General features: G+C 49.9%; 1 protein-coding gene across 11 annotated transcripts in view; it reads right to left on the bottom strand.

Moving 5' to 3' along the window:
* The window catches only part of PTPRT (protein tyrosine phosphatase receptor type T), a 1,164,533-nt gene that overhangs the window by 48,546 nt on the left and 1,090,274 nt on the right, over positions 1–25,713 (bottom strand). For 6 of the 11 annotated variants that reach the window (XM_027622220.1, XM_027622218.1, XM_027622216.1 and 3 more), the window contains 6 exons: positions 17,680–17,756; positions 9,747–9,783; positions 8,283–8,380; positions 5,958–6,017; positions 5,122–5,238; positions 757–911 (listed from right to left, as the gene is read on the bottom strand). In XM_027622220.1, coding sequence (XP_027478021.1) covers positions 757–911; positions 5,122–5,238; positions 5,958–6,017; positions 8,283–8,380; positions 9,747–9,783; positions 17,680–17,756 — 544 coding nt within the window. The remainder of the gene's footprint in view (positions 1–756; positions 912–5,121; positions 5,239–5,957; positions 6,018–8,282; positions 8,381–9,746; positions 9,784–17,679; positions 17,757–25,713) is intronic. The other 5 variants (XM_027622224.1, XM_027622223.1, XM_027622222.1 and 2 more) reach the window with 1 other exon arrangement.

Below are 25,713 nucleotides of genomic sequence, written 5' to 3' on the forward strand. Positions count from 1 at the left end.
GCTGGGCTGGGCCTAAGGTCACACTGGAAGAGGGAGGCAGGAGTGTGCGGGCCAGCTGGCCTTCAGGTCTGGTCCAATTCTTAATGCCCTTGACACGACACTTCATCTCCATTTAGGAGGGTTGGAGAACGTGCCAGTCATTCCCCATGTGACTTTCTAGGTCAGAGCTGAAAATACCTCTTCTCCATAATAAGGTGAAGCCTGGCGCTGTCCATTTACTCTCGGTTAAGGAGCCTGCAGGCCAGCAACTGAGTTTTTAAAATAACAGAACTGAAGAGCAGCATGCTTCCACGGAGGTGCCCCGCTGCCGTGGCAAGCAGCCGAGGGCGAGCGACTGGAGAAAAGCCTGTCAACTCCCAGCGCTGCTGGCTTACACCTGTGTGCCCCGAGCAAAGGGCCCACCTTCCCAGCACCTCAATGTTCTCATCTGTAGAATGGGAAGGATGCTTAACGCCCACCCCTCCAGGCTGCATGAGGAGTGTGCCAAGTGCACACGTAACAGACGCTGTCAGTGTGAGCCCACGTCCCCAGAGGGCTTTACTGTTTCAGGGCAACAGTAATGATACCCACTGGTACTGCTACTATTACTTTACTGTTGTTGTTGTCCCAAGCAGACCTTGGGACCTGGGCTGAACCTGGGGACAGGCAGGGCAGTCTTGAAGCCAAAGAAGAAAGGCCGCTGGAAGGACTTCGTCTCCCTCCCTGAGAGCAGCCCTGCAGAAGCAGCCTTGTTTGGAGCTGGAGGCTGTTGCTTACCTGCAGTGGACCACGATGGGCCCGGCCTCGGGGGGGTTCAGGAACTTGACCTGGCGCACAAAGCCCAGGAGGCCGGTGGCATAGCAGGGGACGCCATGGTCGGGCCAGCTGGTGAAGTGGAAGAGGCGGAGCTCCCGGATCTCGTGGTAGCCTTTCTGAGGAGAGAAAGGGCCTCTGTTCCTCCAGCTGTCACCCCTACATGCCCGCCCAGCACCCATGGGGAGCACGGCTGCCGCACGGAGGAACCAGCCTCCCTGCCATCAGGGAGGGCAGGACCCTGCCAGGATGAGCAAGGGTTGCCACACAGGGTGACTCCTGTGATCTGTTGTGTCTGGGAGCCGTGGAAGTAGATAATGTAGAGGTAGTGCCTTTGCTGCAGGACTTCTCAGAGCCTTCAGTGGGCTCATGTACATTCTCCATCCCCAAGGGGGCGTTATAACACACCCACAGTGTTTGTCCTTTTGACAAGGGTGTCATAGGACTTCTATTCAGCAGAACAGACTCAGAGAAAGGTTGGTCTTAAACACCAAGTTCAAGTCATTTCCAGTGGAACACAAGGCCTTTCAGTGACTGGGGTCTGCTTCCCTCACTGTCTCCATGGCTTTCAAATTAAAAAAAAAAAAAAAAAACAAACGTGTCGGACTCCTCTATTAGATTCTTATTTAGAATTATAAGACAGGAAACAAACAAAAGCAGAGCTTCTCTGACTGATGGGGGCACTGGGGCCTGGGGCTCTGGTCCTACCACTCCTCACTGACACCCTGCAGGCGAAGGGCACTTCTCTGCCCAGTCTGTAGTCAGGTGTCACCTCGGGGCCTGTGCTTATGCGGGGCCCCTACCTACTTTCTCCTACCTTGCAATCTCCCGCAGATATGCAGAGAGCACCAAATAGGAAGAGTGTTTGATCATTCTTTCAATTAAGGAAGATTCACCGAGGGTTATCTGTGCCAAGCCTTGTGTTAGGCACTGTGAAGGCAGAAACAAAAACCACAGTCCTCTCCCTGGAGCAGCTCATGGTCTAGCTGGAGAGGCAGACTCCTAAGTGGATAATCCTATTAAAGTGCTTAAAGGAGCGTCAGGTAACCCCACCTGGGGAAGGAGAAATCAGAGAAGGCTTCCTGGAGGAGGTGATGCATTACCTGAGTCTTGAAATACATTAACAGTGAAAATAATAGCTAACATTTATTAAGCACACACTGCATGCCTGTTACTTTTCTGAGCATTTCGGTGTATTAACTCATTTAATCCTCCCACTAGTCCTTATGTTATCTGTTTTACGGATGAGGACATTGAGGTTAAGCCAGGTTAAGGAACACAACCAGGTCACACAACTCGTGAGCTGTAACCCAGTCTGGACCCTGGCTGTCGGCCCCCACAGTCTGCACGGCTAGTCACTATGACACACTGAGTCCTGAGTGTTGCCCAACAGAAGAGATGGTGGAACTCAGAGTCCAAGAGGCAGCCCAGGCCACGGCACGTGCACAGAACCACAAACAGGGTACCCCCAGGAGGCACTGGGGGAGTGCTGGCTGCTGGAAGGCCTTGCATCTCACACCGGGTCTCGCTGGGGAGCTCTGGGGAGGTTGCCCAGAGGGGAAGTGCATCATCACACTTGTATTCTGGGAGGACTGTGTTGGCTGCTATGTGCAGCCTAGAGTTGAGTGGGTATGTTGGCGGGCAGTGCAGAAGGCACTGATGGTGCCCTCCCAGATCCCCTTTCCTGGGCCAGGGCCCCCATCCCCAGCTCCTGAGTCTTGGCTGCAGACACCGACAGCTCCCCCCTTCTTCACAGAATTGCTCAGCCGCCAGGAGCTGCTTCCCCTGGGGGTGGGGCTGCGGGTGGGTAGCTGGCCTTCAGGGGCTGATGGGACAGCAGGGTGACCAGCTGACTTGGTGAGTCTGCCCAGGGCTGAGGGGTTTCCTGGGACATGGGGCTTTTGGTGCTAAAGCCAGGATGGCCCTGGGCATACCAGGACGTTGCGTGACGCTAATGGAGGAACAGAGGACTCCTTTGCCTCGAGACAGGATCAGCTGTGTGGTGGAGTTCATGACCCAGAGCTCCCATGGGATCCAGCTGGCTTTGGTCTCCAGCTGAGAGCACACCCTCGCTTGGCTCCTTCTGCTGCCCTGTCCCACCTCCCTCTCTTCCTCCCCTTCTCAGAGCTCCTCCTCCCGCTTCAGCAAGCGCACCCAAAGCCCTGCCTCAGGGTCGGCTTCCCAGAAACCCAAACCGAGATGGGGTGAGACCAGAGGCAGAGAGCCCCATAGGAAGCTGGGGCAGGAGTCCGGGTGGGAGTGAACAAAGGCCCAGATGAAGAACCTCATGGACGAGCTGAAATAGCAGAAGAGGAAACAGCTCCAGGAACATTCAGTTCTTCATTCCATTCTCCAGGTCAACTCAGCCCCGGGAAGCCCTTGTTCGAGCCCTCACCACCTCCACTGTGGTCATGGATCAGGGGTCCTCCCTCCCTGATTGGACTGTGCTCTCTTCAAGGGCGGACACCACTTTCTGTTTATTACTTCTGGATCCCTGGCTCAGGAACTGATTTTGAGCTAACGACCTGGGCAGTGTTTGCTGAGTGCCTGCCTGCAGTTCTCTAAGGCCTCCCTGCTCAGGTGTGGGGCCCAGGATGGGTCTGAGAAGGGGAGGAAGAGAGGGAGGTGGGACAGGGCAGCAGAAGGAGCCAAGCGAGGGTGTGCTCTCAGCTGGAGACCAAAGCCAGCTGGATCCCGTGGGAGCTCTGGCTCATGAACTCCACCACACAGCTGGTCCTGTCTCGAGGCAAAGGAGTCCTCTGTTCCTCCATTAGCGTCACGCAACGTCCTGGTATGCCCAGGGCCATCCTGGCTTTAGCACCAAAAGTCCCATATCCCATTACTACTCATCTCACTCCCTGGACTAACTGCATACATGCCAGACGGGATGGGGGCCCTGCCAGGTCCTCTGCTGTGGCCTGTGTCCCCAGGCCTCAGCTGTAGGAGTGCTGGCTGCTACTGACTCCCCTTTTCTGGAGAGGTCCCCTCAGCTGATGGGACCCAACTTGCGCCAGAGATGCCCTCTCAGTGGCTGGTCCACAGTCAGTGAGTTGATCGAGGCAAGGGGGCCAATCTGTGGTGCAGGTCCTGCTCTGGTAGCTTCCATGGATCAGGCCTAGGTTAGACTCTGCTGAAGACTCTGTCCTTGCTCAGGTCCCTCTCCTTCTCTCTCCTGTTTCCCTCCCTCTCCTGTAAGTTTCTCTTGAGAGTGGTCCCTGGATACACCTTATGCACCCAAATCCTTGTCTCAGGCTCTGCTTCTAAGGAACCCAACCTAAGGCCATGTCGATGTACCCGTTGTCATGGAGAAGTGCCCTTCCCTCCTGGCTTTTCACCTGAGTCTGCAGATGCAGGCCTTTAGGAGCACCTGGCTTGGAGAGGGGGCTACCGGGAGCAGTGTGCCCCGTATCAACCTCGCAGCTGGGCAACTCTGGACAATTGACACACATGCTCGGTGCCTAATTTTCTTACCCTGTAAGATGGGAGTAATAATAGTACCTCCTCCAAGAGGTTGTTGGATTGAGTGAGTTCATGTATGCAATGGAAAGCACCTGCTTTAGTAATTGCTCAATAAATGTTAGCTATCATTATAATAGGAATTAAACGATAAATCTTATTTGCAATCTCGTTCTTGCTCATCAAGCCCCTGCCAGCCTCCTTTCAGTGCCTAGACCAGCACTTCTCAATCCTGACATCATGGACATTTTGGGCTAGATAATTGTTCTTGGGGTCTGGGGTGTCCTGTGCATTGCAGGGTGTTGATTAGCATCCCTGGCCTCCATCCACAGATGCCAGCAGCACCCTCCATCCTCAGGTTTGGTAACTAAAAATGTCCCTAGACATTGCCAAACTTTCCCTGTGGGACAAAATCACCACCAGCTGAGAACCACAGGCCTGGAACACGTTGCAATCTTCTTTCCCCATGACTCTGCATATTTCTTTCTTTCTGCCTGGCATAGGGTTCCTCCTGCTCTTCCCTCAGCTGGCTCCTTCTCATCCATCCTTGTCTGCCTAAATGTCTCTTCCTCCAGGAAGCCTTCTCTGACCACCTCATCTTCCTGTCTGCACTCATGGCAGGTTTCTTCCATGGCTTTTATCACCATGTGGCATCAGTCCATTTATTTGTCTGTTGAATTCTGTTTGTCCCTCCCGCTAGAGGGGGTGGGCAATCCTCTGGAGCAGAATCCGCATCCAACTCGATTGCTGATCTGTCCCTGCAGCCAGGCACAGGGTGGGCACAGAGCAGACCCTCGCTCAACGAGTGTGCTGGATGAACGAACAGCTGGCTTGTCCAGGGCACAGGTTGCCCGCAGCCACGGGGAAGCTTACCTTCTGGACGGTGAAGGTGCGTATGACGTACTCCGCCAGGGGCTCTGTCTCAATCAGGCTGACTTTAATGTCCCCGTAGACCTCCGTGTCATCCGGCCAGTATCGCACACACTTCACCTGTGAGGAAGGGCAGAGACAAGGATGGACGAGGGCGTGGCCGAGCGTGAGCAGCCGCCTCGTCCGGCCTTCCTGGTCTGATAAACCCGAGGGCGATTTGGGTGGAATTTCGGTCCAAGGGATTGTCAGCTGGCCGGGGACTGGCAAACTGCACAGGGCCACGCCCGCTCCCAAAGGCCCTGGAGCCGTTAGGAATAATGGTAGTACCTTCTTTGGCAGAGCTCCTTAAAATCTCCAAGTCCATTATCGTACTAGGTGAGCGAAGTGATCAAGGTGAGATAGGCAGCTGGTATTACCCCATTTACAGATGGAAACAGAGCTCAAGTTTGGAGGTCAGACACCTGGTCCCAGGTCACGGGGCCAGTTTTCTACCTCTGGCTGAGCCCTTTTTCTGCTAGATCAGGTGGGGCAGTGGGGCGGCGTCAGTGGAGCAGAGATGAGAATAAAAGTGGGAAGCAGTGAGGGGGTGGAAGCAGAGGGGTGGGGAGAGGGCCATTACTATTCAGAGGTGGTGACTGGGGGCTGGAAGGAGAAAGGCTCTCGGTTGGCAGAAGGATGTGAGGAGCGGGACTAAAAGGGAAGAGTCCACACAACGGCTCTCTGCCCGGGCGGTGGGTGCAGATGCCGGTGACAAGCCAGTCCCACATTGGACTCTAGGTCACACTCCGCGGGACGAGAAAGAGATCATTGTTTTCCCCTAAAAAGAACAAAAGCATTACCATTCCGGGGGACGCCGCGCGGCCTAGAGTGGCATTTCCCACAGTGTGTTCCGCTGGGTGCTAATAGGTGTTAGGTAAAAAAAAAACAAGAAACAAAAAAAACAAACAAACAAAAAAAGGTTTTGTGGTCAAATGAGTTTGGGAAATGCTGGATTAAACAAAGTTAAACAGGCCGCTCTGCTACAAGACTCCTCAGCTCGTTGAACGTGCTAACGCTAATGTGTTTTCGACTCTCCGAGAGGGGCAAACAATACACAGCATTTCCCAAACGTATTTAACCATGGAACCCTCTTCTCACTAGGCATCCTGCAGACTAGCATCCCATGGAACCCACTTAGGGAAACGCTGGTATAGCGCAACAGGCTTGACAGGCAAACGGATGCATTGCTTGGTTCTAACGCTTAGCAGCTGTGAAGCTTCCAAAAAGTGCTGAAATCTCTCTGAGGCTCAACTTCCTATTAATACAGATAGCTAAAGCTTACTGACAGCTTATAGTGTCTCAAACTGCTTGCTAAGTGTTCTTACCTGTATTATTTTAATCGCTTATCACTACAACCTTTACAGATATGATTATCACCCCGTTTTACGGATGAGGAATCAGAAGCATTGAGAGACTAAGAAAATTGTCCAAAGTCATGAAGGGATGGAGCCAGGATGCAAAGCCAGGCCACCTGAGTAATTACCAGAAACACTGCCTCGTGCAGTTGTTGGAATCAAAATGAAGTAATGCACAGGGAGAGTCAGGCATGGTGTTTGGCTCCTAGCAGGAGTTCTGTCAAGAGACTGCTCCCCTGTTCCCTCCCCAAATCCAAATTAGATTCACGAACTGTCCATCGAGGGAATCTGTCTCCAAGATGAGACATGTTATAGAATGGGCTGGAATTTGCCTCCGAATTCTTAAATCCTAGCCTGGCCTTTTTGTCCACAGTAGCTGCTCCCTGGGCCTGGGTCCTTGGGGAGCAGTTGTGAGTGGAGGGGCCACGACACTAGCATGAGAGTTAAGAGTCAGAGATCGTGGCCGGGCTCTGGCTGGAGGACTAAGGGGTAGATGCTCCAGCCCCTCGGGGCCTGTTTCCTCATCTGTAAAGCCGGGGAAGGGATGAGGTGAGAGTGAGCTCAAGGATAAAGTCTCTCTTGGCCCTAGAACCCTATGAGGCCACGAGATGTCCACAGCCCTTTCCTGGATTATGATGACAGCCCAGATTCTCTCTTTCCCATGATCTTGGAGGCCAGGACTCTTTATTTTAATGGGTTATCTAGTTCTTTGCCAAAACAAAAACTTACCTGCCCACTCTTCGGTTAGTTCCTATGGTAAGTAGAGAAGCCCTCTTCCTTCTAGTGTTGTGCACCCTGCCTTTCAACCCAGCAAGCCCACCCACCCACATGCCACAGTTTAGGAAGTGAGCAAAAGCAAGCTGGGCATAGCAGTCCCATATCCAAGCCCTAGGAGTAGCTAAGGACGACGTAGGAGAGAGTTGAGATAGAGCAGAGCAGGAGACCAAGGCCTGAACCCTGAGGAATATCAAGGTTTAGAGGTAAGGGAGCAACGGGTCGGATGCTCTGAGGGGCTGAGTTCGATGAGAAGAAAGAAGTGGCAGTTGGATTCGTCAACATGAAGGATGCTGGTGATACTGACCGTCTCACTATGGGTGGGATGGAGAGGGGAGAAGAGACTGGAGTGGAGAAACAGAGCCTGTGTGTGAGTCTTTAGAGTCTGGCAGAAAAGTAGGGAGAAGAGAATCCTTTTCATTTGCCTGTTTTGTATTTTCAGGGGGAAGGTACTCAGGATGTTCCGTAGGTTCAGGGGAATAATCTAGCAATGAGAAAAAGAGTTACTCTTCGAGTGAGAGGGGAAATGAGAAAATTCTTGCATAGAATCTGTGATACAAGGCACTGGGATTGCCTTTGAAAGGGCAAGAGTCACTTCTTCCATAGAAACAGCAGATAGTCTACCATTTGGGTCAACAAAAACGGCCATGTTTTATGGTTCACCCTGATAACAGAGGGGAAGAATGAGAAGAGGGTTGTAGATGCAAGTAGGATTGTGGCTTTGTGGTGTGAAGATGAGCGTTCATGTCTGATGGCTTTCATTTCCCCAAAGGGTATGAGATGACATCATCAACGGAGCGAGGGTGGAGGAAGGGATGACGCGGAGGGAAAGGCTATATTCCCCGAATGGGAAGCAGGGGTGAGGATTTCTCCCACGCAGGTCGTTGTGAGGGTGAAGTGTTGAGTGGGGGCACATGCCATAAGGCACAGAACAGAGAGATGCTCGGGAGGGCAGGGCCAGCAACCTCTGTCCAGGTAACTGCGGGAGGGGCTTACCCTGCCCACTTCCACGAGGTTCGTGACCATGACGATGCTGGCCGAGTTCTCCTGCCAGATCATTCTCCAAAAGTCCTTGACGGTCTCCTGCATCGGACCTGCCGACAGAGAAGGTGACAGGGTCAAAGACCACAAGTGCACGGAGGCAGCCAAGAGGTCGTCCCTCCTGATTGGTCGGTCCGGGCTCCGCACAGGTGAGCGAGAGCGATGCCGGATGATTCTCGCCGGGACACCCGAGTCACTGAGACCAGGGCCAGAGTATGGAAAAGCAAAGCGGCATTCCAAACTAGCATGGTCTACAGCATCCATGGAAATGTCCACAGCCTTTCCTCTTCCCTTCGCTGTCCTTCTACTCAGAGGCTGTCCCCCAGCCCCACTTGCCCCCCAACCATCACCTTATCGGGACTGTATTATGGATTAATAAAATAGCTTAAGGGAGTTTTCATAAAAATTGGGCTCCAGAACTTCAGTGAGAGACAGGGAGGAAATTGGGATTGCAGGGGGCGGAGAGGAGAACAGAGAGCTGCCAGGAGCTGGATGCTCACAGTGCAAACAGTAGAGGCCTGATTTTGAGCTTGACAAACACAAGGAGCATTCCTCTGGAGCCCAAACAGGAGGGAGGGAAAAGAAATGACAAGGAAAGGGAGATAGGATCTGAGAGTCCAAAGCAATTTCCTTGGAAATTTCTTTCAATTCCCTGGGCCTTCATTGCTTTTACAATTACAAAAGTAATACATGTATTTGATATAAAAATCTGAATAGCATTTTTCTGTATATGTATATATATATATATATGTATTTATACATATACATTTTCTGTAATAAGCAATTATATGCATTTTTATATGCATCATTATATGCATTTTTGCATGCTCTTAAAAATTCTTACCAAGCATGGTACGTGTTCACTGCATAATTTTCTATAATATAGAAGCATCACACTTTATTTAAGCAATCTACCAACTGTTGGGCACTTAAGATTTTTCACTTTTTTCCTATTAGATAGAACACTGGGACGAGTATCTTTGTATATGTCACTGTCCACATATATAATTATCCACAGGATTTCCTCCCCAAAGGGTTTGGGAGGTAGGATCATTTTTGAGCCTCTGATAATGTACTGCCAAGTTGTTCTCCAGAATGGCTGAGTACTTCTCTCTTCTAGGCACACATTCGTCAAGGAGGTAAGGCACCATCAGCTCTAGTTTCGGATGGTGGATCCCGAGGGTATGTGCCTGAGGCTGAGGCTTTGGGTCTGCCCTGCCTGTGCCGTTTCCTAGCGACATCTCCTTCATCTCTCACTCATATCCCTCCCCCCTAGAGCTGAATTAATCGCCTCTTTCCTTCCCAAACAAATGGACGCTCCCAAGGACCTATGTTTGTGTGACTTTTTTGCTGGCAGAAGCCCATTCCTCTCTTCCAGTGAAGAGTGAGGACCCCTTCGAGGAAAAGGAGAGCACTTACCCTGAGTTGCAATGTAGTGCCGAGGTCGATGGTATCCCTGGATGACAGGAGAGAAGCAGAGGGAAGGGCTTCCAGTCAAAGCTCGCAAATACCATAATATTAATAGTTATCCTTTCCAAGACATGCTTTCCTCACAAGCAAAATGAGAATAGCATTAGACACTTCCCAGGGAAGTGGCAAAGATGAAATAAGTAACGTATGGCAAGCACTTATTAAATCAGGGAACGTTAGCTATTATAGTAGTAACTTGGAAGGGACCCATATAGGCTTGCCTTGGAAGCAAAACTGGGTGGCTGTTACTTATGCCCATGTACGCAGACAGAGGTGGAGAAGGAACTGTGGCGTTTCTGTGGGACATAAACCACCAAAAAGTCTTTCCTGGGTCCTAACTGTGCAGAACACTGTGAGTCTCTGTAGGGCACCTGACGGAAGACAACCATTGCATCGTTGGCCCCTTGCATTAGTAACAATTAGAAAAAAAATGGGGAAGAATGCCACAGTGCCTCTCTGTGCCACACGGCGGAGCTTGGAATGGGAAGTCCCACTCACCAGGGAGGACCCCGTGCAGGTGTGACTTAGAGGCTGATAAAGCCACTTTCTGATTCAGAGGCCGGTTTCTGATATCCCTGTATATTTCAGTGTCCCAGGAGGCCCTGCCGCATCTGGTATGGGGTTACTCTGTGCTCCATAACCCTCATCATTGGGGAAGAGGTTGAAGAGAGCCTTCTCTTTTGCTTGGCTATGGTGATACATGGAGGATCCCCCTTCTAGTTCCAGAGAGGAATTCTATCATACTGGGTAGAGTTAAGTTTTGGACAAAGATTTGCATTTAGTACATACCATCGGACATAGTATTTATGGAATGAACACATGAGTGAGCGAACGAATGGATGGACAGATACTTTTTCCAAACTGCAGGTGCCAGTTACAGAGCCCTGCTGGAGGAGAGGTCATGGACAGCCCTGAAATCCATTTTGCTTTAGGGTTAACCATCTCAGGAGAAAACGAGCCCAAACCATTGATGAATCCCTAGTTTTGTCTCCAATGTTGGTGATCCATCTTTCTGTCCTGTTGGAGGGGAGGGGATGAGCTGCCTCCAGGCCCTCTCACTCAGGAAATGAGCCAGAATTACCATCTGTATGGTTTATGGTGAAACAGACAGAGGCATCTTTCCAGTTCTGGATCCACTGTCCGATTCAAAGACTTGTTTTTGAGCCCCCAGTGTATTTCTCCACCTCAATCTTCCCCTTGCTCCTTAAATACCTAGTACGTACCTTCCCATTGCTGGGCATACTCTAGAGATGCCAGAGTTCACTGTCAGCACCAAGCCAGGGCCGGCGGCGTGGCCAGAACTGCTGGATTAACCACAGTCCCTAGGAATCAACAGCCCCACCTAAATAAATCTGTTTGCTAACTTCTTAGTGAAGTTATCAGTTTCTTGAGGACAAATACTGCCTCCTCTAAGTTTTAAAAAAAATTTCTATAGAGTCTCGTACAGTGTGAGACTCAGAACAAATGTCCAATGAACAAGTGGCTGGGAGCACAGTTAAATAAGGTAGGGCTGGAGGAGGTCGTGTGCACACACTCTGGACCCGATGGCCTGGGTTTGAATCCTGACTCTGACCCTTAGGAGTTGTGTGGTCTGGAGCTAACACTTAACATCCTTGTGCCTCTGTTGCTTTTTTGCCGTCAAATGAGGGTACTTAGATTTACAATACAGTGTTTCTATTAAGATTATATGGCAGTTACTATGCACCAGGCACTATAGTCTAAGATTTAACATACATGCTATCTTATTGTCATCTGGCAAACATTTATTGGGTGCCTACCATGACTGCTTGGGAGATGGTGAGATCAGAAGCTCTTCCCACCTCACCGCTCTGCCTCTAATGCAAAATGGAGCCCCCTCTGACACATGAGAAGTAGGAAGGGAGGTGAGAGGGACCAGGAGTTCTCTGTTCCTTCAAGTCAAGATGGACAGGGTTTCCCAAGCTTGCAGGAAGAATTAGACACTGGGAATTTTCTCGAGTAGGTTTCAGAACAGAAAATAGTCCCCTAGAGTGTAGAAGGATGTGGTTTCTCAGGCCCACCCTCTTCCATCAGCCACATCGTCACTCCCGGTTACAGACCTTGTCCTTCCTGACCCAGGCCACAGCACTGGCCGCTTGCTGGCCTCCCTGCCTCCAGTCTGGTCCCATCCGCGCATCTGCCTCTGACTGGAGTGAACTCTCCAGTGCACATCGGATTATGTTCTTTCCCCACCCAACAGCCTGCAATGGCTCCCCGCGGTGTGTGCAGTCATGTCCGGATGTCCCAGCTCAGGACTAATCACCCATCTCTAGCCTCAGTGCCAGGTGTCCCTCTCCATGCCCTTCCACGGGCCCTATGTCCCAGCTTCCCGGCACCACCCCTCCAATGAGAACTCCTGCCTCCTGAGCAGTCCTGCGGGCTTCTGCATGTGCCCAACGAAACACGTAGCACGTGAGCTGCAATACGGTTTTGTACTTTTCTCCCCTTGGGCCATGGCGCCTGCACTCAGAGCTGGGGGCAGCTTTCAGCAAAGGCCAGTGGGTGGCATACATGCATAAACAGGTCTCCGAGGTGAGGCTGGGGCACTCTTAGTGGCGTTCCTGTTTCCTCCCCTCCGGCAGCATGCCTGGTTCCTACCACTCTTCCCCTGGCTCACAGGCCGTCTTGTTCTTCTTCAGACACAGGAGTCATGTTTCCATCCAGAGGCCTTCGCACAGGCCATTCCCTGTGCAGGCTGCATCTGTCCCCACTGAGCTCGGTGGTTTGCTCTCTCCCTCCAGCCAGGCTTCTGCTTGGTTGTCAGTCACCTCACAGAGAGCCTCCCCTGACCACCATGTAGGCCTCTCTCACGTTTCTCTGGTTTACTTTTCTTCAGGGCACTTATCACTCAATGGCAGAATGTTCCTTGTTTATGGACATGCTCACTGTCTGTCTCTGCAGCGGAATGAGAGGGCTGACAGGGCAGGGCTGTATCCGGTTTGCTCGTGGCTTTGTCCCCAGCACCGACAAGTCGGCCTGGGCCATCAGCCTTGATAAACGCATATCGAATGCATGCATGCATGCATGCATGCATGCTGTGGGCCTGTCTGCACACTGCATGGGAGTCAAAAGGCCCTCTCTGGTCTCCAAGACCCCATCGAGTTCCCAAAGAGAAAACGTTCTAACCACGAGATTCCTCAGCAACGGAGATAAAAGGAAATGTATTGCTCGACTGGGGCTTTACTGGGGCTTTGCCAAGAACTGGTTCAGGAAACTTCCTAACCTTAAAAGAACTTTGAGTTCATTTAAGTCCCACTTACACTGCAAACCAGCACCGGGCCTGCCTCCATCCGTCTGTGAGCAATGGGAAAGAGGCTTGCATCCAAAACGCATTTATCTCACTCTGAACTCATGCATCTGTTACTTACTGGGGACCCAGATACGATATTTATTTCCAGACTGGTAATTTATAACAGATTCAAGTGGCCAATACATTCTCGGGTGTGCAAACAAACCCGCCAGTGGGATGGTTCGGATGGTAGCAGAACCATGGCCTCTGGAGACACAGACAGGGCTGGCCCCATCCAGCTCATTATCCAAATGGAGTTGTTTTAATGGATCGTCAAGATCCAATTGTGGATAAATGATTCCAGCGTGGGCAGTTAGCTCTTCTGAGAGCAAATGTCCAGGAAGATTTCGGGGGGGGGGGGGGGCGGGGAGAGCAGGGCAAAAGAGTGAGGACCTAGAAAGCTATGTAGTGTGTGTCTTGCCAGAAATCCCCAAAAGGTCTACAGGAATTTTAAGTTTGCTGGAGTACACAGTAGGCTCACAAATCATGGGATTCCTCATCCCCCGTTCCGCCCCATATTGGTAACAGAGTGCTAGGAGGTGCTTGTGCTTGGTGTCTTCTCCACCGCCCCCTTCCACCATGTTCCCACTTTTCCCTTTCAGACTGCTCTGTGCTGTGGGATGGATGCTGACCTGTATGGACTACATCATGGGGTTCCATGGCTTCTGGTTTCCAGCTGGGTCCAGCCAACAGGGGAGCCGAAGCAGGCCATAGGGAGGCTGGGGTGTATGTCTTCTAGATCTGCCCCTGTCGGGCCACTGAGGTTAGCACTGACTGTCAGAGGCTTCTGCTTCTAACTCGGGGATACTGCACCCCACCCTGTTGGTTTCCCTTAACTCTGTTCCTACCTTGCTAACCCCCTCCCCTGCCCGCCCCCCCGTTACTCCCTTTGAGTGAGCCTCTGTTTCCTAATGGGAGACTGACAGATATGTTGGTTATCATATTCTGCCAGGGTAGCATTATTATCCCACTTTACAGACAGCAGAACAAGTAAATAAGATCATAAGGCTAGTAAGCAGAAAGGCCTGGACTCAATAGGCCCCACAACAGCTGAATTCATGACTCTGGTCTCGTGACCTTTTGACTCTAACCACTGAGATCCAGCAGAAGCCAATGTCACATATGAAGACAGCATCTTATAGAGGCTGTTTGGCCTATTTGCACAATCCACTTCTCTGAGAGGGAGAAGGTGGTGGGGTATCCTTAGTGCATGAGAACAGGATTCTAGCCATGTAACCTTGAGCAAGGATCTTAACCTCAACCCCTGGTTTCTTATCCTTAGAGGCTTACAGAATGCACTGCAATGATAGAACCTGGCAGGAATGGGAGGTGTTTTCGGTGTTGATGTCACAGAGATTCACCTGCATTTGAAGCAATTTCACTTGTTGCCTGTAATGTACCAAAGTGCCTCTTGGCTCTGACTATAGTCAGATGCTTATGCAACTTTGTTTATCTAGGGAAGCGTCTCTCTAGGAAAGTAACTTTTGTGGGAGGGTTACCACTCAGATGACAAATGCTATATATGGCACCTTGGGCTGGCAGACCCCATGTGGGCCTTTGGGGTTGCCACAAGTACTCAGCTGTAGACGAGGTCAAGGGGAAACTGGAAGGAACTAGTTCAGTCTGGTTAACTGCATCCTGAGTCCCCACTATGTGCTGGATGCAAGGTGCTGTCTGGGAGTAGATGGGGAGGGCAGGAGGAAAGGCCCCAGACTGGGAGCTATTCCGGTCTGGTTCCTAGTTTGCTTTTGCTGCTGACCAGATGCATGGCCTTACTAAGGCTCTGTAATCTCCTTAAACTTTTTTTTGGAGAGGGGGAGGGAGAGAGAGACAGAGAGGTGGAGAGAAAGGACAGAGGGAGAGGGAGAGAGAATCCCAATCAGGCTCCACGCTCAGCACAGAGCCTGACAGGGGGCTCCATCTCACAACCCTGAGATCATGACCCGAGCTGAAATCAAGAGTTGGATGCTTAACTGACGGAGCCACCCAGGTGCCCTAAGCTTTGTAACCTCTTTCAACCTCAGCTTCTCTTTCTGAAAAATGGGGATGATTCCCTAACTTGGGGAATTATTGAGGGGCCTCCATAAACTGACTCCTTTACAACCACCCACCACAGGGCCCAAACATGACTCATTTAGATCCACTGGCTGTTGTCATGGCTTTACTGTTATTATTTAAGCCAGCAGAACACGGTGGGGAAGCCACCCCTGATTCAGACTCCTGCTCCCTCCTCCTCTACGTCCTAGCAGTGTGATCCTGGATAAGTTACATAACTAATCGAGAGCCTCAGCTAGCTCATCTGGAAATGGGTAGTAACAGCACTTACTTTGTGAGGTTGCGGTACCTAGTCAAGTAATGTTGAAACACAAGAGGTGATCTTAGGTTACTATCAGTCCTTCTTGTCTGTTGGACTCTTACTCATTGGCTGAGGCAGCACTGTGTCACCTCCTCCAGGAAGGCTCCCCTGACTACCCAACCCCACCCCAACCAAAGCTTTGGTTTTCCTTTATGTTCACACAGGCCCTGCTCTGTGAGGGTCTCTTTTCTTACCCAACTCCCTCACCAGACCTGAGTCCCTTTTCAGGTCTGCATTTCCAGCAGACACTGGAGGACCTGCTTAGTGTTTGAGAAATGAATACTAGATGCATGAGGGAGAGGCCGGAGCTGTGACAGGCAGATACTCAGAGTGCTTTGTCCAGGCTCGAGACAGGCTGCTCTGAACTGGCCATCTCCTTGTGAACTTTCCTGGGAGGGCCACGGGGACAGAGACTGTGTCTACCTTGACTTCCACTGAAACTCCAGCCCCAGGTCCTGACCACGGGAAGGCCCTTTATAAGCCAGGGTCCCGGTGGGGACTCGAGACCACTCTGGGTGTTTCAGACGCAGGGAATTCAGCATGGGGTGCTGATGACATTGGTGACAGGGGAGCTGAGATGCTAACCAGGGGACAGAGGGGTGACGCAGAGATTGGCACCAGCAGGAGACTGTGACAACCCCCGGAACTAGCGGACGACGGGAGACAGAGAAGCTGCCAGACCCCGGAGCTGGGGCTGCCGGGCAGAGGCGGGAATTCTGGTGGGTCTGCCTGGTAGAAGCTGGTGCCACAGCTGGGATGCGGCCCTTGCCAGATATGCTACCCGAGGAAGTGAGGGAGGAGCCGGACACTAGCTCTCCTTTCGCCCTCCAATCTCCCATCAGTGCCCTCCCTGTCGGGACCGGCTTGCCCTCCTTCCTGCCACAACACACACACACTCACGCACACTCACGCACACATACTCACAGGTACACTCTGTCACACACATACTCAGATAAGCAAGGCAAAGCAGAACGGGGAAGGCCGAGAAATAGATCTGAGAATAAACAGACAAATGACTACCACAAAGCTCAATAAATTTCTGTAGAATCAATGAATCATCTGGATCAGCCTAGATTAGGGGGATTTCAGGCGCACACCATTCCACTCCATAGCCTGTCTACAGAAACACTTGGGTGTCAGAGGGACCAAGGTGATCTCTGCCATTTGTCAAGGCCCCCAGGCTCCTAACGGAGGTCCTGAGAAGCCCGGCTTGCACGGGTTATGAAAGGACGTCCATTTGTCCGTGGTGGCCATGCTCCCCCTTTGCAGACTCTCTCATTTCCATGGTGAAGCAGCCCCTTTCCTAACTGGGCATCTGAATCCTGTATTCTCCTCCCTCGGATTAATCTTACCCTTGGCGATAGATAAATGATCCCAAAGCTCAGATCTGCACTGATCACCTCCACGATCAAAAATTTCCAATAGAGTTCTCTTGCCTCCAGAATCAAGTCCGGCTGTCTAAGTTTGTTCGTAAACCACTGATGATCTAGCTCCAACCTTATTTTCCACTAGTCCCATGACATGGTCTCTGCTTTCCTCAACCTGAGCTGCTACATACTCTCTGCTTCCAGGTGCTACATTTTGGCTTGTGCTGTTCTAACTAGAGGCCCTTCTTCCCCCTCTTTAATTTTAAATTCATCCTGTGCTTGGAGCTTTGGTTCATACACATTTTGCATTCCTGATGGAAGAAGCGATTTTTTCCCCCCACCTCTGAATCCCTGCAGCATTTTATCTGAACATATGACACTTACCACTTTCCAGTTTGCCCTGGAATGATTGATGTGCATAGCTTATCTTCCTGCTCAGGTTTTAAAGGGTAGAGACCATGGCGCTTTTAGTTTTATGGTTCCCATAGCATCCGGCACACAGCAGGGACTTTTAAATTTGTGTTGCATAAATGGCTATACCTTCAAATGAATGAATGGATGGACAAACAGACACACGTACAAATGAATTAATGGGTGAATGAACAAGACGGGCAGCTGTCCTGGGGCCCCACAGAGCAGGCTACTCCAGCCAGCCCCAAAGAGGATGCAGCTTCCGATGGATAATCAATGTAGGTTATGCTAATTACACAAATCAGGGAGGCCCCAGACCCCTCTGGACACGTTCTGGGAGGGCCACCTTGTGGGGGAGGGAGGCTGGAGGACAGCCACAGGTCTCGAGCCTGCTACAACCAACCCCAGAGCCCGGCTGCCCAGCCCCGTGAAGACTCTCACATCAATGTAGTTGGCGTTGATGTAGTCAGAATGCGGGTCTCCGTCCAGCACCAGCAGCCTCACCCGGGAATGGTCGTCTGCAGAGAGAGAGCAGAAAACAAGGGGCGGGGGTGGGAGTAGAAAGGAGCCTGCGGTGAGGGGCCAGCACTGCCCTCCTGCAGAGCTACCATGCATTAGTAGTATGGGCATTGTGCTGCTTCTCACACACGCTCCCATTTGACCCCTGGCGCCACCCCATTATCATCCCCATTTACAGATGAGTCAGCTGAGGCTCAGGGAGATCACTGTGCCTTAAAAAGCACTGTGTGTATTCCTTCTCTTTTTTCCACCTGCCCTTCTAGTTCTAGTTATGACCCACCTGTGTGAGTTGCCTTGCTTCTTTAAGTCTTAGTGATTTTGTCATTAAAAGGGCAGTAGAAATACCTTCTTCACACGACAGTGCAAGAGAGATCAAAATACTCAGGAGGCGAGAAGTGTCGGATATGAACTAACATGCTCTGTTTTCATTATTGCATAAAAATGGCAAATTTACCTATTTTCCACATGTGTGCAAATGGTTTTCTTTTGCCTTTCGGAGAATTGTTGCAAATAGATTGTTGGCCACATATTGTTATCAGTACAACCATTCAAGGGAAGCTGGCTCCATCATTATAAAAGAGGTCATCAATAACTAAAAACCTGTTCTGGAGAATATCATTTCAGGCACAATCCAGGCATAAACAAGATTTGCAGGGTCTAGTCAATGGCACATTTACTTTAAATAACGTCAAATAAACACCATTAAAAAACAAAACAAAACCCTTGCACAGAAGAATCGGGCCAATCCTTTACAACTAATTAAAGCGTGCTATGACGCACTAACAGATGCACACAAACAGAACACCCTGGCTGGGTCTGGTGGGAGCAGGGGCTCAGCTTGCTGTCTGGGTCCCTGTCACCCATCGCTGCATGTCCCTGCCTCCACTATCCGGTCTAGGACAGGGCTAGGGTTCCTGCTAAGGCATACGCAGCCCTTTGCAGTTTACAGGCACATCTAGTACTACGAACCGGAAGCCCCCGAGAACAGGGCCATTAGCACTCTGTTCCCTGTTTCATCCCCTGTGCCTCCACCTGCAGCAGGCGCTCCACAAATCCTTAGTGAGCATATGAGTGGATCACCTTGTTGGACTCTCACCGCGATCCCAGGAGACCAGCAGCGTAGCCCTGTTACAAATGAGGACAGCGAGGCTCACATGGACTGACTGGCCACATGGCCTGTGAGTGGTGGAACTTGAAAGAGCGGGTTCTCTGAACTCTGAGCTCAGACACTCCTGCTTCCAAAGAGGGGTCTAAGCAGGATACTGGAAACGGCTTCAAGTGTACATGGCAGGGGGATTAATGCCAGAGAACCGGCCATCTGGTGATGGAAGAGCTGAGAAGCCAGAGAGAGGCTGCGTAACTCAGAGACCAGCACTAGCGAGGAGACGTTGCCTCCCGGGGGATGGCGGGGCAGATGGAGGAGGCGAGGTTATCAGAGCTGAGGGCTGGGGCCCCTGTGGAAACTGGAGCCCATGAGCCTCTATGGTGGGAGCTGGAGAAAAAGAGGAGCCTCTCTCGCTGCTATAGGAGGAGTCTAACTGGGACAGAGTGGGAGACATACCCCGGCTTCTTCCTTTCCCTGACTTCCAATCTCCCACCAGGGCATGTCCTTGGCCAAAGCCAGCCAGCCAGATGCCAGCTGGCAAGAGACTGGGAAATGCAACCTATGGGTTGAACCCACATGTCAGTTGAAGAGGAGAAGGCAAGGAATGGGTCCGAGGATGGACAAACATGCCCAGGACTGGACAGGACGCTACTTCATATCCATTAAATAATTCAAAAAATTCGTCCTTGACCGTGTGCCAGGCTCTATGATAGATACAGAGGTATACCAGATGCCACTTTTCTTACTCCTCATGGGCGCGAGTGGCAAGTGGGAGGTCTAACTCATCTCTTTGGGGGTGGTGGGGGGAGTGGGGTGTGAAGTCAGAAGTCTGAAGTTCACCTTTATGGAGTTCACGGCCGGTATTAGACTTTACAGACATGATCTCACTCAATCATTTATTCTTCAACATAGCTCTGTAGATTACTGCAATAATACCATGATGATAGAGTATGTTGATTCTTCCCATTTCACAGATGAAGAAACAGAGACTCAGAGAAGTTAAGCACATTCCCAATGTTATGCAGCCTGCACGGGGCAGAGCTGGGATTCTATCTCAGGTCTGTCTGAACCCAAACCCCTGCTCCATCTACCCACGGTGCTGTCCCTGGACTTCTAGCATCCAGCAGGCACTGCTCCTGGAGTCCGTGCAAATGGTTGGTCCCAGATTCTGCAGTATTCTGGCCCTAGGAGTGGGGCCTCCCAGGGGACCACCATCCTGCTCCAGGAGCAAGGAGTCAGACAAGGCCCAGCGCCTGACTCCGAGCTGAGACTGTTAAGCCCCATTACCAGTGGTTACAAAAACGATAAGCCTTAAAAAAGTAAAAATGCACATTGTGCTTTCACTCATTGGTCTCACTAATGACTTATTTAAAAATCTCCTTTATTTATTGAGTTATGACTGCCCCTGGGGTCTATAGCACTAGAAACAGAGATTCTGGTTTAAAACGTGGAGAGGGAATTTTCTTTAACATAAAACGAAAGTTAAAATCTGAAAGCAAAAATGATTTAAAAAACCAATAAGAAACAAACTTACTTAAGTTAAATATTCTTAAAGATGAAAGGGGCCTCTACCCACCAGAGGATGGTGTTTCTTGGTATTTTGTCTTCATCCATTCATGAAGAACCTACTATGTGCAGGCTGGTTGAATGGCCTAAGGAAGTATTGTCAAAATGATACTCATGCTTAAGGAATTTGTCGGTGTCGTGCGGGAGACAGATTGTACACAGAAGTAGAACTCCAAGGTCCAGAAAGTGGAGAAAGGAGGGCTTTGTGAAGTAGTATGTGAATGAGGAATTTAAAGTAGGCTAAGACTTGACCAGTGGACAGTGAGGAAGGCTCCTTCCATCAGAGGGTACGAGGAAAGTGAAGACAGTGCTCCTGAAAAAGCAAGCACACTGGGGAGGCTGAAAACCATTTCCTGTCTTGTGGACACAGTGTGAGGGGATTAGCAACATGAGAAGAGAGAGAGGCGGTAGGCACGGGGTTGGGTTACAGAGGGCTCTCCACCCTGTATTAAGGCACTTAGATGCAAATACCCATGCTGGGCTCTGCAAGGCATCCAAATATGATACCTCTATTTTCTGAGGCTGTGAAAGGTTATTTTATTATGCAGTGACCAAGATTCATTTCCAGAGGGCTAACCTGCGGCAAATGGGATACAGCGATGATGTAAGGTATGAAGCTGAGGGTCAGACCTGGGTTCAAATCTTAGCCCTATCACTTAGTAAGTCAATTGATCTCTCTTAGCTTGGGTTGCTTAGCAAAGTGGAGTCAATACTATGTAGCTCATGGAGTGCTGGTGTGGGGGGATTAAATGAGAAAATGTAAGCATGAAAAGTGTGAGGGCCTTAAGAGAATGAAAAGACAAGCCACAGACTGGGAGAAAATATTTGCAGAATATCAGATAAAGGACTTGTATCCACAATATACAAAGAACTCTTAAATTCAACAACAAGAAAACAACCCTATTAAAAAATGGGCAAAAGATCTGAACAGACACCTCAGCAAAAAAGATATACAGATGGCAAATAAGTGTATAAAACTAAGTATATAAAAAATGTTCAACATCATATGTTATTAGGGAATTTCAAATTAAAACAACAACGAGGTATCTCTATAACACCTACTAGAATGGCCCAAGTCCAGAATAGTGACAACACCAAATGCTGGTGAGGATATGGAGCAATAGGAACTCTCGGTTCACTGCTGGTGGGAATACAAAACGGTATAGCCACTTTGGGAGACAGTTTGGCAGTTTTTTTTTAAACTAAACATACTCTTATCATATGATTCCAGCAATTGCTGTCTTTGGTATTTACCCAAATGAGTTGGAAACTTATGTCCACACAAAAACTTGCACACAAATGTTTATAGCAGCTTCACTCACAACTGCCAAAACCTAGGAAAAAACAAAAAACCAAAAACCAAAAACCAAGATGTCCTTCAATACATGAAAGGATAGACAAATAAATGTATACCCAGACAGTGGAATATCATCCAGTGATGTCTAGAGATGAATGATCAAGCCATGAAAAGACATGGAGGAAACATACATGCCTACTGCTAAGGGCACAAGTGAGTCTGCAAAGGCTTCATACTGTGTGATTCCAGCTCTATGACACTCTGGTATGGGCACGGTAAATAAGCAGTGGCTGCCAAGAGGACTTGGGAACAGGATGAACAGGTGGGACAGGGGCGTTTTAGGGCCCTGAAACGATTCTGTAGGATACTGTACTGGTGGATACATGTCATTACACATCTTTAAAATCCCACTGAACTGCACAACACAAAGAGTAGACTCTAAACTACGGACTTTAGCTAATAATAATGGATCAAGACTGGTTCATTAATTGTAACAAATGTATCACACGGAAACGAAGTGTTAATAACGGGAATCTGAATGTGGGAGGGAGGCAGGCAGCACACGGGAACTCTCTCTGTACGTTCTGCTCACTTCCTCTGAAACCTAAGAGTGCTCTAAAAAAAAAAAAGTACTCGGACAGTGCCTGGTATGCAGCAGGTGCTTAATAAATGGTGGTTCTGGGCTGGACGTGAGGCTCAGGGCTGAGACGCTTAGGAATGCGGTGTTCCCCACTTGCCCTTCTGTACCAGATATAAATCCACCTTCTGCAGAGGCAAGGAGCTATGGTGAGTATTCTCGAAAGGGAAGAATTCAGCCACAGTGTCCTCATGGTGTATTTATTCCTTCTGGGAGATGCTAATATTATTCTGTGTCCCCCTCTTCTTCTAACTTTACATAATTAGAAGGATAAAAAATTGTGTTTATCCACAGGCACATGCAGAAAGATGGGGCAGCGGGCGATGTGAAGGAGTTTATACAAGGTAATTTACAAGCAGCCCAGAACGTTCATTATGCTCTATCTACATTTCACAAGCCTGAAAAACAGCTAAGTTGGTACTCCTCGTTTGATATTCCGGACGAGATGCTGAGAAGAGTCACACAGAGGAGAAGCAAACTCGTCCATGGCAAGGTGAGAGGAGGCTGGCCCCACCGGGCTCTCAGGAGAGGTGGGAGACGGGCAAGAATACGCGTGTGGGGAGGGGAAAACAGGTGGCAGCCAGGGGAGGGGAGACATGGCTGCAAAGATACGGAGATCCAAAGAGCTCTGCCGAATACAACTCTAGGGGAACAGAAACACCGCCCCTCTGGAATCAATCTGTTCCTTGTCATTTTAGGACAAAGACCAGTGGTATGTTGCTAAATGTTTAACAAACAGCTCTCTGGAGGGAAAAAAGGCCCTGATCGGTACAGTCTGCTGATTTCTGTGGTATAAATACTCCCACCATGACTAATTTCAAGCTACCAACATGGCATCAACTAGCTCACAAAATTCCTGAAAATTTAACAATCTGTTCTTGCAAGCTGGTATGAATCAGCTCAGGACACCACTAACAGGGAACAAAGCCCACAATGCTTTGCATGATCTGATGGTTTGGGACCCACTTCCCAGTCTAGCCTCATGCTCCCCTCCCCAAATACTGTGCTGATAACTATGCTCTTCTTTCAGTTGCTCAAATGCACAATGTCTGCTCTGACTACAGGGCCTTCGCACATGTACAGGAACACCCCCAACCCACCTCCACAAGTCTGGCAACATCTTATTCTTCAGGTCTCCGCTCCATGTTCCTCACTCAGGAAGTCTCCTGTGATCTGTCCACCCCAGACTTTGAGAGCTCCCTGTACTTTTCTTCAGAACTCTTAGAGCAGCTCTATTTCTGTGACTACCCGATTAACCTGTGGCTCCCCTTCACATCCTATTTAAGGAAGGGCATCCTGTTTACTGAACTCCTCTACAGTGTGTGGCACATGGCAGGTACTCAATAATTATTTAATAAATGAATTCGTATTTGTGTCTGAGAGGCTGAGAAAGGGCCAGGACCCCTTGCTTAATAGCCATACAGTTGATTTTAGGTAACCTGGCCTGGGACCCAAGGCTCTTTCCTCTACACAGAACCGGCAGGGTGTGCCTGGATCCTGTGCTCAAATACCCCCTTTCCCCATAGCTGATCCATTACCCCCCTGCAGACCCATTCTGTCCTGTCCCTAGATTGGCAGCCAGTTCTGCCTCTGCAGGAGAGACTAGGGGATCGGCAGACTCTGGAGGCAAGTGGGACGTCTGTCATACACGAATCACATCACCTGGGGCAAGTTCCTCACCTTACCTGAGTCTCACTTCATCCAACTATAGCATCTAAATCCTATCTACCTTTACAGATGGACTGCAAGGATTAAAAAGAGGTGAGATAGGAAGGCACCTGGTGTGGTGTCAGAAATCGAACTCAAGTATGTAAATTCAGTTTAATTATTATTCTAGATCAGTGGTTCTCAAAATGTAGTCCCTTGCCTAATAGCATCAGCAAAGCCTGGGAGCTTGTCAGAAATGCAAATTCTTAAGCCCCAGCCCAGACCTGCTGAATCAGAAACTCCAGTGTGGGGCCCAGAAATATGTATTTTAACAAGCCCTCTACGAGATGCTGATGCACACTCTGGTTTGAGTGTGCAGATCAATGTTCAATTACGTAGCATCAAAGTGCCCTCGTTATTCACTTCAATTTGTCTTGGGAAAGACCAAAAGATCCTTCTGGAATTGGGCCCTGAGACTAGATGCCCACCTTGTGTTAGGTGGTGAGGCAGAGGAATTTATCTGTGTGGAGTGTGTACGATGTTCCAGGTACTAGTTTGGAAGGCTAATGGATGCTATGCCATTTGATTGTCATGGCAATCCTGTGAGGTAGGGGTGTGTGTGTGTGTATGTGTGTGTGTATTATCACCCCATTTTATGGATGAGAAACTCAAGGCTCCGAGGAGTTTTAACAACTCAGGAGAAGGCATAAGATTGAGAACTTTCTCACAGAGTGGTGGGATCCCTACTCCTCCTGAAACCCCAAGACCCACTGCCCCCACACCCTTTCCATGACAGTTCTGACTCCAACACTGCCAATCCCATTGTACCCACATCCCCACCCTGGAGGAGAGTGTTATTTCCTCTTGTGTGCCGTTCTTACTCTCCAAACAAACTACAACCTCTGCTCCCCTCCTCCCCCAGCAAAGTAGCCCAACAAATGGGTCTTCCCAAGTGGAATCCACTTAAGAAGAGAATCACTTGAGAGAGTTGGGGCTGGGGAGAGACTATCACTTAGATATACGACGTGCTTTCTTCCTGTCTTCTGGGCACTCAGGAGGGCAAAGAAAAGGTGCAATTTTTCAGAGAAAAGAGATTTGGCTCATTACAATGAACTGGGGAGCTGAAATATCATTTCCTAGAAGGACTGGAAATGTTAATGCCATCATCTTGCACGAGTGGATAGGGAGGAGGCAGACAATTCCACTGAGTCTGCCTGGTACCTCATTGAAGCTAAAGGTCTGCACCTTCAATCTTGATTGAACTACCGCTATCAAGAGAGAGGGTGGCTGGGGTAGGAGAGGGAAACAGCCTGGAAGGCTCTGTACCTCCTTGCTGTGCCCATTCTGTGCCGGCTGAGGTTGGGTGGCTCTCCCTCTGCAGGGACCTACTTGGAGCCTTTGGGGGGATGTAGAGGGGTTAGGCATAGAGAGGCAGAGCACCGGGAGAAGTTAGAGGCACAGAGGACCACCTGATGCATTTACTGCTTCATCCTAAGCAGGCTGTCCAGCCCACACGCCACTAAGGGAACTTTCTGGAGAGAAGGAAGGTTTCTCATTCAGGTTCCTTTGGAAGCAGAATCTGAGACAAGGACTTGAGCGCAAGTACTTGGTATGGGAGGTGATCCCCGGAAGTGGGAAGGGAATGAGAAGGAGATGGAGAAAGGAAGGAATCTGGTAAGGGGTGTGTCGTCAAGCAAGCTACCA

Source organism: Zalophus californianus, chromosome 8 (assembly GCF_009762305.2).
Source record: "Zalophus californianus isolate mZalCal1 chromosome 8, mZalCal1.pri.v2, whole genome shotgun sequence".
In the NCBI taxonomy this organism is placed as follows: Eukaryota; Metazoa; Chordata; class Mammalia; order Carnivora; family Otariidae; genus Zalophus; species Zalophus californianus.